Raw genomic sequence first — 11,873 nt, 5'->3', positions numbered from 1 at the left:
GGCCCTGCCTGTAATATTTGCCTCTCACGTCGTGATCATTCACGATACGGAAAAAGGACCCATGGGGTTCCTGCACGAGTTGCGTCAAGAACTGCGGCATCTCCCCCCACCTCAGCGATAGCCAGGGCAAATGCAAGACCAAATCCCCGGGCTCCACCTGTGATGACTACAGTCCGCCCTTTGAGAGACAACAAGTCATGGACAGATTAGTTAAAGTAGAGTTTAAGGTCAGGTCTGCTTTGAGGGGCGTTGCTGAAGTTGGACGCTATGTTGTCGCACTCTCTGGAAAAGGGGAGATAAGCTGGTTTGTAAAATTAAGTAGTGATAAACCATAGAAGACAGAGATGAGGCGAGATAGCAGAACAGAAAATGAGATTCAGAGGCAATGGCGATGTGATCGTAATTCGGCTTCCCCATTGCTGCTTTGATACAGCCTGAACAACATATGGCGTTCTCATTGAGTCTATTTCGACAGCGGGCCTTAATCCCGTGCCGTGGGCTTATGAGGCGGCATTGTTCGGGTGACATTCCGACTTCAGATAGGCTTAACGATGGTTTTCAGCTGCGATCATGTTATGCAAGCATAATGAAGGATGATCTGCGCAAGACCGGACCCCAAGTTCCGACTGGTCCATGCCGGATTTGGAACCCGAAAGCGACCCACCAGACGGATGGACGAGCATTCGCCGGATGTTTGTGCCACTTGAATCGGAAACTACTGACCGGAGGCATCAAGAGTCACAATCCTCATGGAAATTCATAGCTTATGTCATATGGAGATTCACATTTGGTTGACGACATATTAGCTGTATAATGAGTGCTTCAATTCCTTTTGGATGAAAGGTTTGTGGCTATTTAGCGACATTGTGCTGCTTTGCTTCAGAAATCCTCGATACAACTGTTCATACAAGCCAGATAACAATGGCTCCGTCCCAGAATCCAGTTCCCGGGCCGTCCGGCCACACCGTCGCCGTACAATCTCTCACCGCGTTGACGAATGGTGGTGCACCAAACTTTGTGCCGCCGAAAACCACCGTGGCCACTGAGAACGGAATCAGCAGCTCTGAGATTAAGGGTTGGAGAGAAACTCTCAATGACGACGATTTTGCGGTATTGGCGTTGCGTAACCTGATTTTTGACATCTGCAACCAAAACGGTGGAGGTCACGGTGGCTCTGCAATTGGCATGGCCGCCATTGGTGTTGCCCTCTACAAGCACATCATGCGTTACAACCCCAACAACGCTGAGTGGTTTGATAGAGACAGATTCGTGCTTTCCAATGGTGAGATACCAAAATTAGCGCTACCCGATGATCACATCCCACTGATTGAACTTTCAAGGCCACGCCGCAATGTTCCTGTACGCTCTAAACCACCTGGTCGGATACGAGAACTTTTCAATGGACGAGATCAAAGGATATGGAAGTGCCAAGATCAACGGATACACAACGATATGTCACGGCCATCCTGAGATCGAAGTTCCTGGAGTTGAGGTAACCACAGGTCCATTGGGACAAGGCATTGCGAATGCTGTAGGCCTGGCGATAGCTTCCAAGCATCTTGCGGCGCGCTACAACCGACCGGGCTTCGAGGTTGTACAGTCACGAATGTACTGCATGACTGGCGATGGATGCCTTATGGAGGGCGTTGCACTTGAAGCCATATCTCTTGCCGGTAGCCTCCAACTCGACAATTTGGTAGTCCTGTACGACAACAACCAAGTCACTTGTGATGGACCACTCGACTGGATTAACACAGAAGACGTCAACTCTAAGATGCGTGCTTCGGGTTGGCACGTCCTCGAGATTACCAACGGCAACCACGATGTGGATGCGGTAGTCTCAGCCCTTCAATACTCCAAGTCGCTCAAGGGAAAGCCGGTGTTCATCAACATCCGAACAGTGATAGGGCTGGGAACCAGAGTTGCTGGAACCTTCAAAGCCCATCATGGCGCGTTCGACTCCGACAGTGTGGCGATATCAAAGCGCTTGGCCGGACAGGACCCAGCCGTGACACATAAAGTGCCGTCATCATCTTTGGAGTATTTCCGCGAGCGCAAGTCACATGGAGAATACCTTGAGGCAGAGTGGAATGCTCTTCTGCAGAGGTACCAGGTGGCCTATGCTGATTTGGCCTCTGAGTTTCATAAGGCCAGACATGGCGAACGCGGATCTCAAGGGCTCGAAATTCTCAAACAAGCTGAGTCCAATCAGTTTCAGAGCATGGCCACGCGTGAAGTCAACGGAGCTCTGATGGAGAAGCTTTGGAAGGCCTGCCCTACAATGTTTGGAGGAGGCGCAGACCTTGTCAATTCGAACAAGGTCCCTTATCTGGAGTCAGACGTGTGCCACCCGTCTGTCAGCTATGCCGGCCGATACATTCGATATGGCATTCGAGAACATGCAATGGCCGCGATCTCCAATGGACTAGCTGCTTATGGACCTGGAACCTTTCTGCCTGTCACGGCAACGTTTTTCATGTTTTACCTATATGTAAGCTGGTCCTGTCAAATGATGCGCGAAAAGTTTTCTCTGACCGGTCAATAGGCTGCACCTGGTGTTCGTATGGGAGCTCTGAGCCACTTGCCGGTGATCCACATTGCAACTCATGATTCATTTGCTGAGGGGCAAAACGGCCCAACGCATCAGCCGGTCGAAATCGACTCCCTCTATCGCGCCATGCCGAACTTGACCTACATCAGACCATGTGACGCGGAAGAGACCATCGGAGCCTGGATGCTCGCACTGGAAAACCGCCATGGACCAACGATGCTGTCTCTTGGAAGAGACCCTACTGGACCAGTTCCCTCGACTGATCGATTCAAGGTTGCCAAGGGCGCATACGTGGTCAAGGAGACACAGCAAGCAGAGCTCACACTCGTCAGTTGCGGCACAAACCTTCATCATGCGGTGGCAGCGGCAGAATCTTTGTCCAGTTCAGGAGTTCCAACTAGGGTAGTCAGCTGCCCGAGCTTCAGCCACTTCGATCAACAATCGAAGGCGTATCAAGACAGCGTGTTCCCGAAAGACGGCACCCCAATTGTTAGTGTGGAGGAGTATGTTGCCACAACATGGGCAAGATACGCTACGGCAAGCATTGGAATGACTACATATGGATACTCCGCGTCCAGTTCAAGCAACTACGATCGTTTTGGATTGGACGCGAAAGGCATTGAGAAGCGAGTCAGAGAGTATTTGAATGATTTATCCGGAGGAAACGCTAGATCAGCTGGTTGGAGACAGATTTAGATTGTGGAAGAAATTGACTGATTTGACTGGTTAAATCTTCAATTGCAAGACGTAGACTTGTGCGTGTATCACCAGCATAATGTAAGTCAATGTTAAGTTATGAGAACGGCTGTGAAGTGAACTTGAAAGAGCATATTCTTCGCAGGTCTCATACGACATGCTGACTGAGGCGCTTTGCTTGAAGAACACAGGCTATCATTCAAACTTGGCCCGAAGAAATCACAAATGCCGCCGAAAGTTAAAAATACAAATCACATGGGATACCAAAACTGGGACCAGCAACATTTGTGACATGAGGAAACAAAAGCATACGTGAACCGGTAATTACCGTGCCGACCGAGGAGCTTGAATACGGGTTGTTGAGAGCACAGCAAAGCATTACGATGACTTCCGTCTGCTAGCGGAGCTTTTCCGTATACAACGACTTTTCCCGAGATGGATTCTCGGGAGCGCGCGTGCACTGTCGGAGAGAGCTCCGGAGGCACCGTGGGGTTTGTGGGGCCCCGCAAAATGCCCCGGAGCCTACTCCGCAGAATAACAAGAGTCCCGTCGGAATGCGAATCCCGAGTACTTTAGTCACTCATGCCTCGGAAGCCTAGGCCTAAAAGTCCGTCATCGTCGTTCGGTCGGTAACTAAAGCGCGATGGAACTTGCCACAGTCACACGGGAAAAGGTGAATTCAGAGGCATGCGACGTTCATTTTCCGGCCTGCATGCTTGCGCCAGGCTTGCTAGATTTCAATTGTGCTTCTGATATTTTGCCCCCTTTCAACATAGAACCAACACGTAGAAATACGCCCGAGAAAGATTCAAGGCTTAAAGGTTGCCTTAGATATCGTGTATTTGTTAGAAGGTGTCACGGTTATCCAACGTCGTCAGACCCTTTTTGAATTTGTGACGAGCAACATTTCAATCACGGCCGACATGTCTCAGTACGCAAAAGAGCTCAATGCTATCATCATTGGCGCCGGCCCGGCTGGTATTGCCATGGCATACCGACTGAAGCATGAATTGAAATTCGAAGACTTCACCATGTACGACAAGCTGGACGGTGTTGGTGGAACTTGGAGATCGAACACCTATCCTGGATGGCAAGTTTTCCATCTGATACGGTTGAACCAATGCTAACGTGGTTTCTCAGCGGATGCGACCTCAAGTCACAACTGTATTCATTCAGTTTCAATTTGAACCCCAATTGGTCCAAAGAGCTTTGCGAGCAACCTGAGATCCTCCAGTGTAGGTGATACACAAACGAACCAACTGATTTGTTCTCTCTATTGACATCGTGCAGATATGGAAGATACATGCACCAAGTTCGACCTACACAAACATGTGCACACCTCGGTTGAATGCATGGGAGCGAAATGGCACAATGAGATATCCAAGTGGGAAGTCAACCTCAAGGACCTCAAGACCGGCATCGAGTACTCTCGATACGCCTCTGTGTTGGTTTCTGCCGTCGGTGCCATTTCTTTTCCCCGAGACGTGAAGTTCCCGGGTATGGAGAAATTCCAGGGTGCTATGTTTCACACAGCTAGATGGGATCACAGCGTTGACTACACGAACAAGAGAATCGCTGTCATTGGAAACGGCTGCAGTGCTGCGCAAGTCGTCCCAGCAGTTGCCAAGCACGCGGCCTTTGTCAAGCAGTATGCCCGAAGCGGACAATGGTTTCACGCCCGACCGAATCGCGAGTACAGCGAGACCGAAAAATTCATGTTTCGATGGATCCCTCTGTTGATGCGATGGCTCAGGCTTCAGATCTTCATGGATGCGGATGAGGAGTCAGCAACCTACTTCGGCACTCCCAAGGGATTAAAGGCTCGTGCTGAGACGGAAGCAGAGTCGAAGAAGTACATTCGTTCCATTGCACCCCAGAAGTACTGGGATCACATCATTCCAAACTTCCCTTTGGGGTGCAAGCGTCGAATCTTCGACCCGGGCTATCTCGAAAGTCTCAACCTTCCGAATGTCGAGCTTCTCCCCGAAGGCATCCAAGAGATTACAGAGACGGGCATTATCAGCTCTTCCGGTGCACAGGACGACTTCGACATTATCGTCTTGGCAACAGGCTTCCAGGTCTCCCAGTTCTTGACCCCTATGCATATTATCGGTGCTACGGGTGTCTCCTTGCACGACCAATGGAAAGCTTGCCGGGGTGCGCAGGCCTACCTCGGAACACACGTGCACAATTTTCCCAACCTTGCCATCTTGTTTGGCCCGAACACATTTCCTGCCAACAACTCGGCTCTTTTTGCGTGCGAAACTCAGGTCGACTATACGGTCAAGTCGTTGTTCAAGCCCCTCATAGATCGAAAGGCAGCGGTGATCGAAGTCAAGCAGGCGGCCGAAGACCGTGAGACGAACGCGATCCACAAGTCTCTGCGTGATACTGTGTTCGCTGGAGACTGCTCCAACTGGTACATTGGAGATTTCGGCAGAAATGCTGCGTCTTGGCCCGGTCTTGCCAGATCGTTTTGGTTCAAGACCTACTTCCCCGACTGGTCTGCGTTCAACATGACTGGCGGAAGCGCTATCTGGCCCTTGTTCACAGTCCGTCGCTGGTTGACTACAATGTCATCGGCAACAACAGCATTTCTATTGTTGGGGGTCGCGGCGGCTATTGGACGGTATCGTGGAATGGTGGATCTGGCTACTGTTGCACTTGGCATTCGGCAGCTGTTTCAGTCGGGTCTCTCAGGCGCTTCAAAGCTCACCAAGTAAGGAGAACTGGTCACCGAGTCAGATAGATAGAATGTATTGAGAATATTGTCAACCATAAATGAACACGTCCCAAGTAAATGGAAGATTCAAAAACCGGTGACTGTCTCCCCCGTGAAACAGTTAAATGTGCGGAAGAAAGGTTTTAGGAATGAAATCACCGTGAATTGAGTTCTCACAGGCTTCATACGAAGACTTCACAAAAGGACAGCAGACGGGTCGTCACCGGTCACGACATTAAGTCTTGACTGCATAAGTCGGCATCATATCATCAACTTGGGCTAGATTGAAAATTCCAATCAGTTCACAAAAGTCTCCGGATCGCTTGTTGGTCTTTTGGCGGGCCATCCGAGCAAATTGCACGCCAACTGGATGTGCGCAGTGGTGCTCATAACGGGTGGACGACTTGCCGGAATTGTCCCGCCGAATGATGACGAACAAGCTAGGCATCTAGACGGTTCGCGCGGGGTCGGAGTTATCTCCCGATAGCCGTAGGGAGCGCGGTGGAAAACGAGGGGCCGCCAACGGAAGTCGAGGCGGAAGAGGTTGCGGACTGCGGAATTCAATGCTGGTGATCGATTGTGTTAGCTGATTCAAGGCCAAGTTCCGGGCCCTTTTCTCCTACTGATAAGTCTTATATGATTGTATGAATTCTTTTTGCCGCATTGATATCATTGCGAATGCAAGATACTTACCGTGATCAATCCCTTGGTACCCAAGAGAAATTTACTGCCGACTGTTCAAAGACCAAATTCAATTCCCAAAAAAACGCTCTCGACTATGACTTCGTTCTCCGAAAAGCAAGATCTTGCTGATGTGGCTTATCACACAACCGCACTAGCCAAGGTATATTGCTGTCTCAACCCCTCTCGCTTTGAACGGTTGTTCAGTACGGCGTACTAACGATCTGCTTAATTACGCAGCTTAATGAAAAGAGTCTCTTCATAGAGAAAGCGTTCATTGAGGGGCAGTGGGTATCCAGGGAGAGAAAGTTTGACGTGTTTGGTGAGACTCACATGTACAAAACGCGTCGCAAATTTCAGCTAAACAAACCTACAGAACCAGCAACTGGAACGAAGCTGGGACAGGTCGCGGACTGTGACGTTGAGGACTTCAAGAAAGCCATCATCAGCGCCGAAAAGGCGCAAGTCGACTTCTTCAGCAACACCACGGGCACCTCGCGAGGGGCTTTGCTCAGAAAGTGGTATGATCTCATTCTTGCTAACCAGCAGGACAGTGAGTACGCTTCCTTGATAGTCAACATCGTCTACTAACCAGAAACAGTCGCGACTATTCTTAGTCTTGAGAATGGAAAGACATTTGCTGAAGCCAAGGGCGAAGTGGTGTATGCTGCTAACTTCATTTCTTGGTTTGCCGAAGAGGCCACCCGGGCGTATGGCGTCACGATTCCGTCTTCTAGCCCGCACACGACATTGCTTACCATTCGCGAACCGGTGGGCGTATGTGGGATTATTACGCCTTGGAACTTCCCAGCAGCTATGATTACCCGAAAGGTTGGGCCAGCTATTGCGGCTGGCTGCTCGGTCGTTATCAAGCCGCCCAGTGAGACCCCATACACCTGTCTCGCCTTAACAAAGCTAGCAATTGAGGCGGGCTTGCCTCCCACTCTTATTCAAGTCTGTCCTACGAAGAATCGTCAAGCGGCAACTGAGCTTGCCACTAACCCCGCGGTCCGCAAAATCAGCTTCACTGGATCTACTGGAGTGGGCAAAATGCTTGCGAAACTTGCGGCTGGGACTTTGAAACGGGTCAGTCTGGAACTTGGGGGAAACGCACCGTTCATTGTATTTGATGATGCCGACCTGGACCTCGCGGTAGAAGGCGCAATGTTCTGCAAATTTCGATGCTCGGGGCAGACCTGTGTGTGGTAAGTCAACTTTGCAACCTCGAAATTTCTGAAATACTATGATGTTTCAGAGGTGCTGATATCGGATGCTTAGTGCGAACAGGCTCTACGTCCAAAAGGGCGTGGCCAAGGAATTTACTGCCAGGCTTGTGAAGAAGGTAGCCGAGCTCAAGATGGGCCCTGGTCTTGCTTCATCAACGACACAGGGTCCGCTGGTCAACAAAGCTGCAGTCGAGAAAGTGAAGGAGCACGTCGCGGATGCGACGTCAAAAGGCGCCAAGGTTGAGATAGGGGGGCAGACGGCAGAGTCATCTGGCTTTTTCTTCCGGCCAACCGTCCTATCGGGAGCTACTCCAGACATGGTCGTGAGCAACGACGAGACATTCGGACCTCTTGCGCCAGTATTCGAGTTCGATACTGAGAAAGATGCACTGCGATTGGCAAACAACACCGAGTTTGGGCTTGCGGGATACTTCTTCTCAAAGGATATCAGCCGTGCGATGCGCATGGCCCAACAGCTTCAAGTTGGCATGGTTGGAGTCAACACAGGCAAAATAAGCGCTCCCGAAGCGCCATTTGGGGGAATCAAGGAGAGCGGGTACGGTCACGAGGGAAGTCTTTATGGTCTTGAGGAGTATCAGAACATTAAGAGCATCACCATCGGTAACCAGGATGCGGGGGCAGCTTGAATGGAACATAGAAATAACGGCTCACAATGGAAAGCTATCCCTCGTCTTTTATCAGTCTAGCTGTAGGAGCCAACATTTTGTTATATTTAAACCTTGTTTCCCTCGCCTTGATCAATGACTGCTGCAAGGAGACACATTTCACGAAGCTAGTAGGCTGTGTCAAGGCTCTTAGTATTGAATTGTTAACGCTGCCAATTCATCAGCGACATAAGGAGAACCCCAGCACAAACCTCAAAATAGCAACATTCGAAATGCCATGACAGAGCCATCCCACCCACACCCGTGTATGTTCTGTGGGGTTCCCCGCCTGTGGAGCTACGGGGGTTGAATTCCGAACCTTGAACCCCTGTCCAGCGCGGGGAAACGCTCTCTCAACTGAAGTCCAGTGTTTGTAGTCACAAACCCTTTCTCCGCAAACGGCATCACGATCCGCAGGGCAACTACGAGGATATCTACATGCTCAAGGTCGAAGAAGATCCGCACAGCGCTGTATTGTACTGCCATGGCCCCAAACTCTCAGTCAACGCAGAAGAGGAAACACGTTACAACGGCTTGTGTGCCATGTCGTGAGAGTAAAGTCAAGGTAAGACACGGACGTGCGTGGATACATTAACGAAAGCACTGACAATTGGAGTATTATTCCGTTGGCGATGTCTGCTAACCTTTGTTGCAGTGTGATGGCCAGACTCCAAGTTGTTCGAACTGCAAACGGAAGGGGAAGATTTGTCAGTTCCAGGCAAACGAGGACAAGCGAAAGTGAGTCTCAACTAGCTTGAGGATTGAGAATTAAAACCTGACACAATTCAGACTTTCCTTACGAGTTGCTATTGAACTTCTCTGCGCCCGGGTTGATCAGTTGAGCCAGTTCATGCGGCTGAAAGATCTGGAGCCGCCAACGATGAAGGAAGATGACGAAATCATCTTGTTGCGGGTATTGAAGAATGTCGGCTTGATTCACGCCTATCACGGTACTCTAAATGCGGGACCATCGGCGTCAACAACAAGTCAAGTGTGTAGCTCATCTCCCTCTACTGAGGGAGTGGCAAGCGCTCGGGTTTGCACCAACAATCTGATCCAAACGCAATTGAAGGACGTCGACAATGGTATGATAGGAATTGGTACACCACCATCGACGGATGCCACAAACCAGATATCAAATCTGCCCGAAACGCAAGATAATATTCAAGCTCTCGAAATGCTTGATTGGGACTGGCATGATCCAGACGATCTCATCAACATAGTTAACGCCGGGAATTTACCAGAAATTCCAAACAGAGACAGCAGCCGGCACCCTCCGATTACAACCCTTGCAGAAGACGTCAACTCAGCCGGAGGCGAGACACACTCTATACCTGGTGAAGAGGAAAGAAGTGATGTCGAAAGCACGGAAGAGCTCGTTGATCGTTTGTCAGATCGAGTCGGATCCCTTCAAATCGGAACTGACGGCCAAATTCGTTATTATGGCCCCACATCCAACTTCAATCTGGTACAAATGCCGACGCCTGACAACATGACGGTTCATCGAACCGTTCGAAACGACGGGCAAGAATATCTCGATCGCCTAGACATAGGCAAAGAAGTACCCGCAGAAATCGAGGAGCACCTTGTAAAGCTCTACTTTACTTGGCAGGATCCAGCCTCGCATGTGGTACAGCGGAACATGTACGAGAGCGCAAAGTTGCGATGGCAAGAGGGAACAGACACTCCATACTACTCTGAAGCCCTTCGAAATGCGATGTGGGTGAGACTGAAGAGGTGCCCATGTAGAGGCAATGTGTGGGCCATTCGTGCTGATTTGTTTTAGCTGTGCTCTGGGGGCTGCATTCGAAGCTCGTCATCACCCCACTTTCGTCACGTTCCCAAAGTCCCTTGCCGACTTCTTCGCGGATAGGGCAAAGGCCTTAGTTGATATCGAGCTAGATAGTCCGTCTATCGCGACGGTGCAAGCTATGGTGATTCTAAGTGGCCATGACATTGGGTGCAAGCGAGATGCTCGTGGATGGCTCTACAGCGGTGAGTTCTGTGGTGTTATGCCTCGGCGTTCCCCTTTTCTAATGTTCAAGACAGGAATGGCAATGCGCCTTGCGTTTGACTTGGCCCTTCACGTCGACATGACACAATATGTGAAGAGGGGGTCCATCAGCGAGGCCGAAGCTGACTTACGAAAAACAGTCTTTTGGGGGGCATATACCGCGGATCAGTAAGTGATCTTGTGACATTTGGTCAACCGCAGCGCCGCTAATGTTGTGCTAGGTTGTGGGGATTCTATCTTGGCCGCCCATTCCGTATCAACATGGAAGATGTCACGGCCGCAAAGCCTGGAAATTCCACGACAGAGAGTGACCAGGGGCAATGGGCTGCGTACATATCGGCGGCTTCGCCAGGGCAAGCCCAACCGGACTTTTCAGAAGAGCTAGGTCGTCAACGGGCTTTGTTGTGCGAAACAATGGCACCGCTTGGTCACGCGCTGTGAGTGCCACACCTGTTGGCGTTTACCCCGGAGGTTGTCTAACAGCCAGATCGCAGGTACGGAAGTCGGACTATTCCCTCTCACGTTTTGCAAGAGATGAATCAGAGAACCGTGGAAGAACTGGAAGATTGGAAAAACAGGTTGCCTTTAGCCCTTCAAGTCAATTTGGGCGAATCCGACGAGACAACGGCTTACTTGCCGCATGTGCTGCTGTTGCAGTAAGTAGAACAACTCCAAAGTCACAGAAGAAACCATGCTGACAAAACCAGTATGCAGTACTATCAAGCAGTTATTCACGCCCATCGACCATGGATGTCAAAGCATTACATACAACCCCAGCCGCCTCGTGGGCCGGGCCACAGCCACGCCCGGAAGGCTTGCATTGAGTCCGGTATAGCGATTGCTAAAATCCTGCAAATCTATGAGAAAAGATTCACCCTGAGGCGGATGAATATCCAAGGGGTTACAATCACTTGCTCGGCCGCGTTGCTACTGATATTTGCAACAGTCGCTCGCATTCACGAGACTGCTGGCGATGATCTCGGGGTTTATTTGAGTGCATGCTTCAGAGCTCTCGACGAATTCTCAGCGTCGTGGGAAAATGCTAAGCGTGCCCACGATTTTCTTGTTATGCTTCAAAGGCAGTGGGAAATTCGGGCGAGGACAAATCGTATTCGTCGGCAGTCAACAGTGCCGTCTTCGTCCCCAAGAAAACGCCTCAGAAAGGACTCAGAGTCCGATTCTACTGCCAATGGCTACTCTCCCACATCAACTGCGAAAGCTAACAAGCGTCAACAACATCATTGGACTCAAATGCAGTCTAGTAATGAAGCGATGGGAGCAGAACTGGGTATTGACCTGGATTGGATATTTGCACTAG

The 11,873-nt window shown here is 50.3% G+C and overlaps 2 protein-coding genes across 2 annotated transcripts; both read left to right on the top strand.

Annotated features, from left to right (window-relative positions):
* Nucleotides 1-921: 921 nt before the first annotated feature.
* CkaCkLH20_07058 (uncharacterized protein) lies at nucleotides 922-8,523 on the top strand (the record flags this gene model as incomplete). The annotated part of the gene is made up of 11 exons (XM_038889775.1): nucleotides 922-1,282; nucleotides 1,341-2,491; nucleotides 2,546-2,878; nucleotides 4,180-4,280; nucleotides 4,388-4,482; nucleotides 4,538-5,799; nucleotides 6,891-6,972; nucleotides 7,027-7,203; nucleotides 7,252-7,427; nucleotides 7,482-7,855; nucleotides 7,929-8,523. 11 exons carry the CDS (start codon nucleotides 922-924, stop codon nucleotides 8,521-8,523), a joined length of 4,707 nt encoding a protein of 1,568 aa, XP_038744699.1.
* Nucleotides 8,524-10,015: 1,492 nt separating this feature from the next.
* CkaCkLH20_07057 (uncharacterized protein) lies at nucleotides 10,016-11,390 on the top strand (the record flags this gene model as incomplete). The annotated part of the gene is made up of 6 exons (XM_038889774.1): nucleotides 10,016-10,260; nucleotides 10,328-10,536; nucleotides 10,591-10,723; nucleotides 10,777-10,992; nucleotides 11,050-11,211; nucleotides 11,270-11,390. The coding sequence occupies 6 exons, from the start codon at nucleotides 10,016-10,018 to the stop codon at nucleotides 11,388-11,390; spliced, it is 1,086 nt and encodes a 361-aa protein (XP_038744698.1).
* Between the last annotated feature and the right edge of the window lie 483 nt (nucleotides 11,391-11,873).

The sequence above is a fragment of the Colletotrichum karsti genome (genome assembly GCF_011947395.1).
Source record: "Colletotrichum karsti strain CkLH20 chromosome Unknown Scaffold22, whole genome shotgun sequence".
In the NCBI taxonomy this organism is placed as follows: Eukaryota; Fungi; Ascomycota; class Sordariomycetes; order Glomerellales; family Glomerellaceae; genus Colletotrichum; species Colletotrichum karsti.
This window is presented reverse-complemented; position numbering and strand designations above follow the sequence as displayed.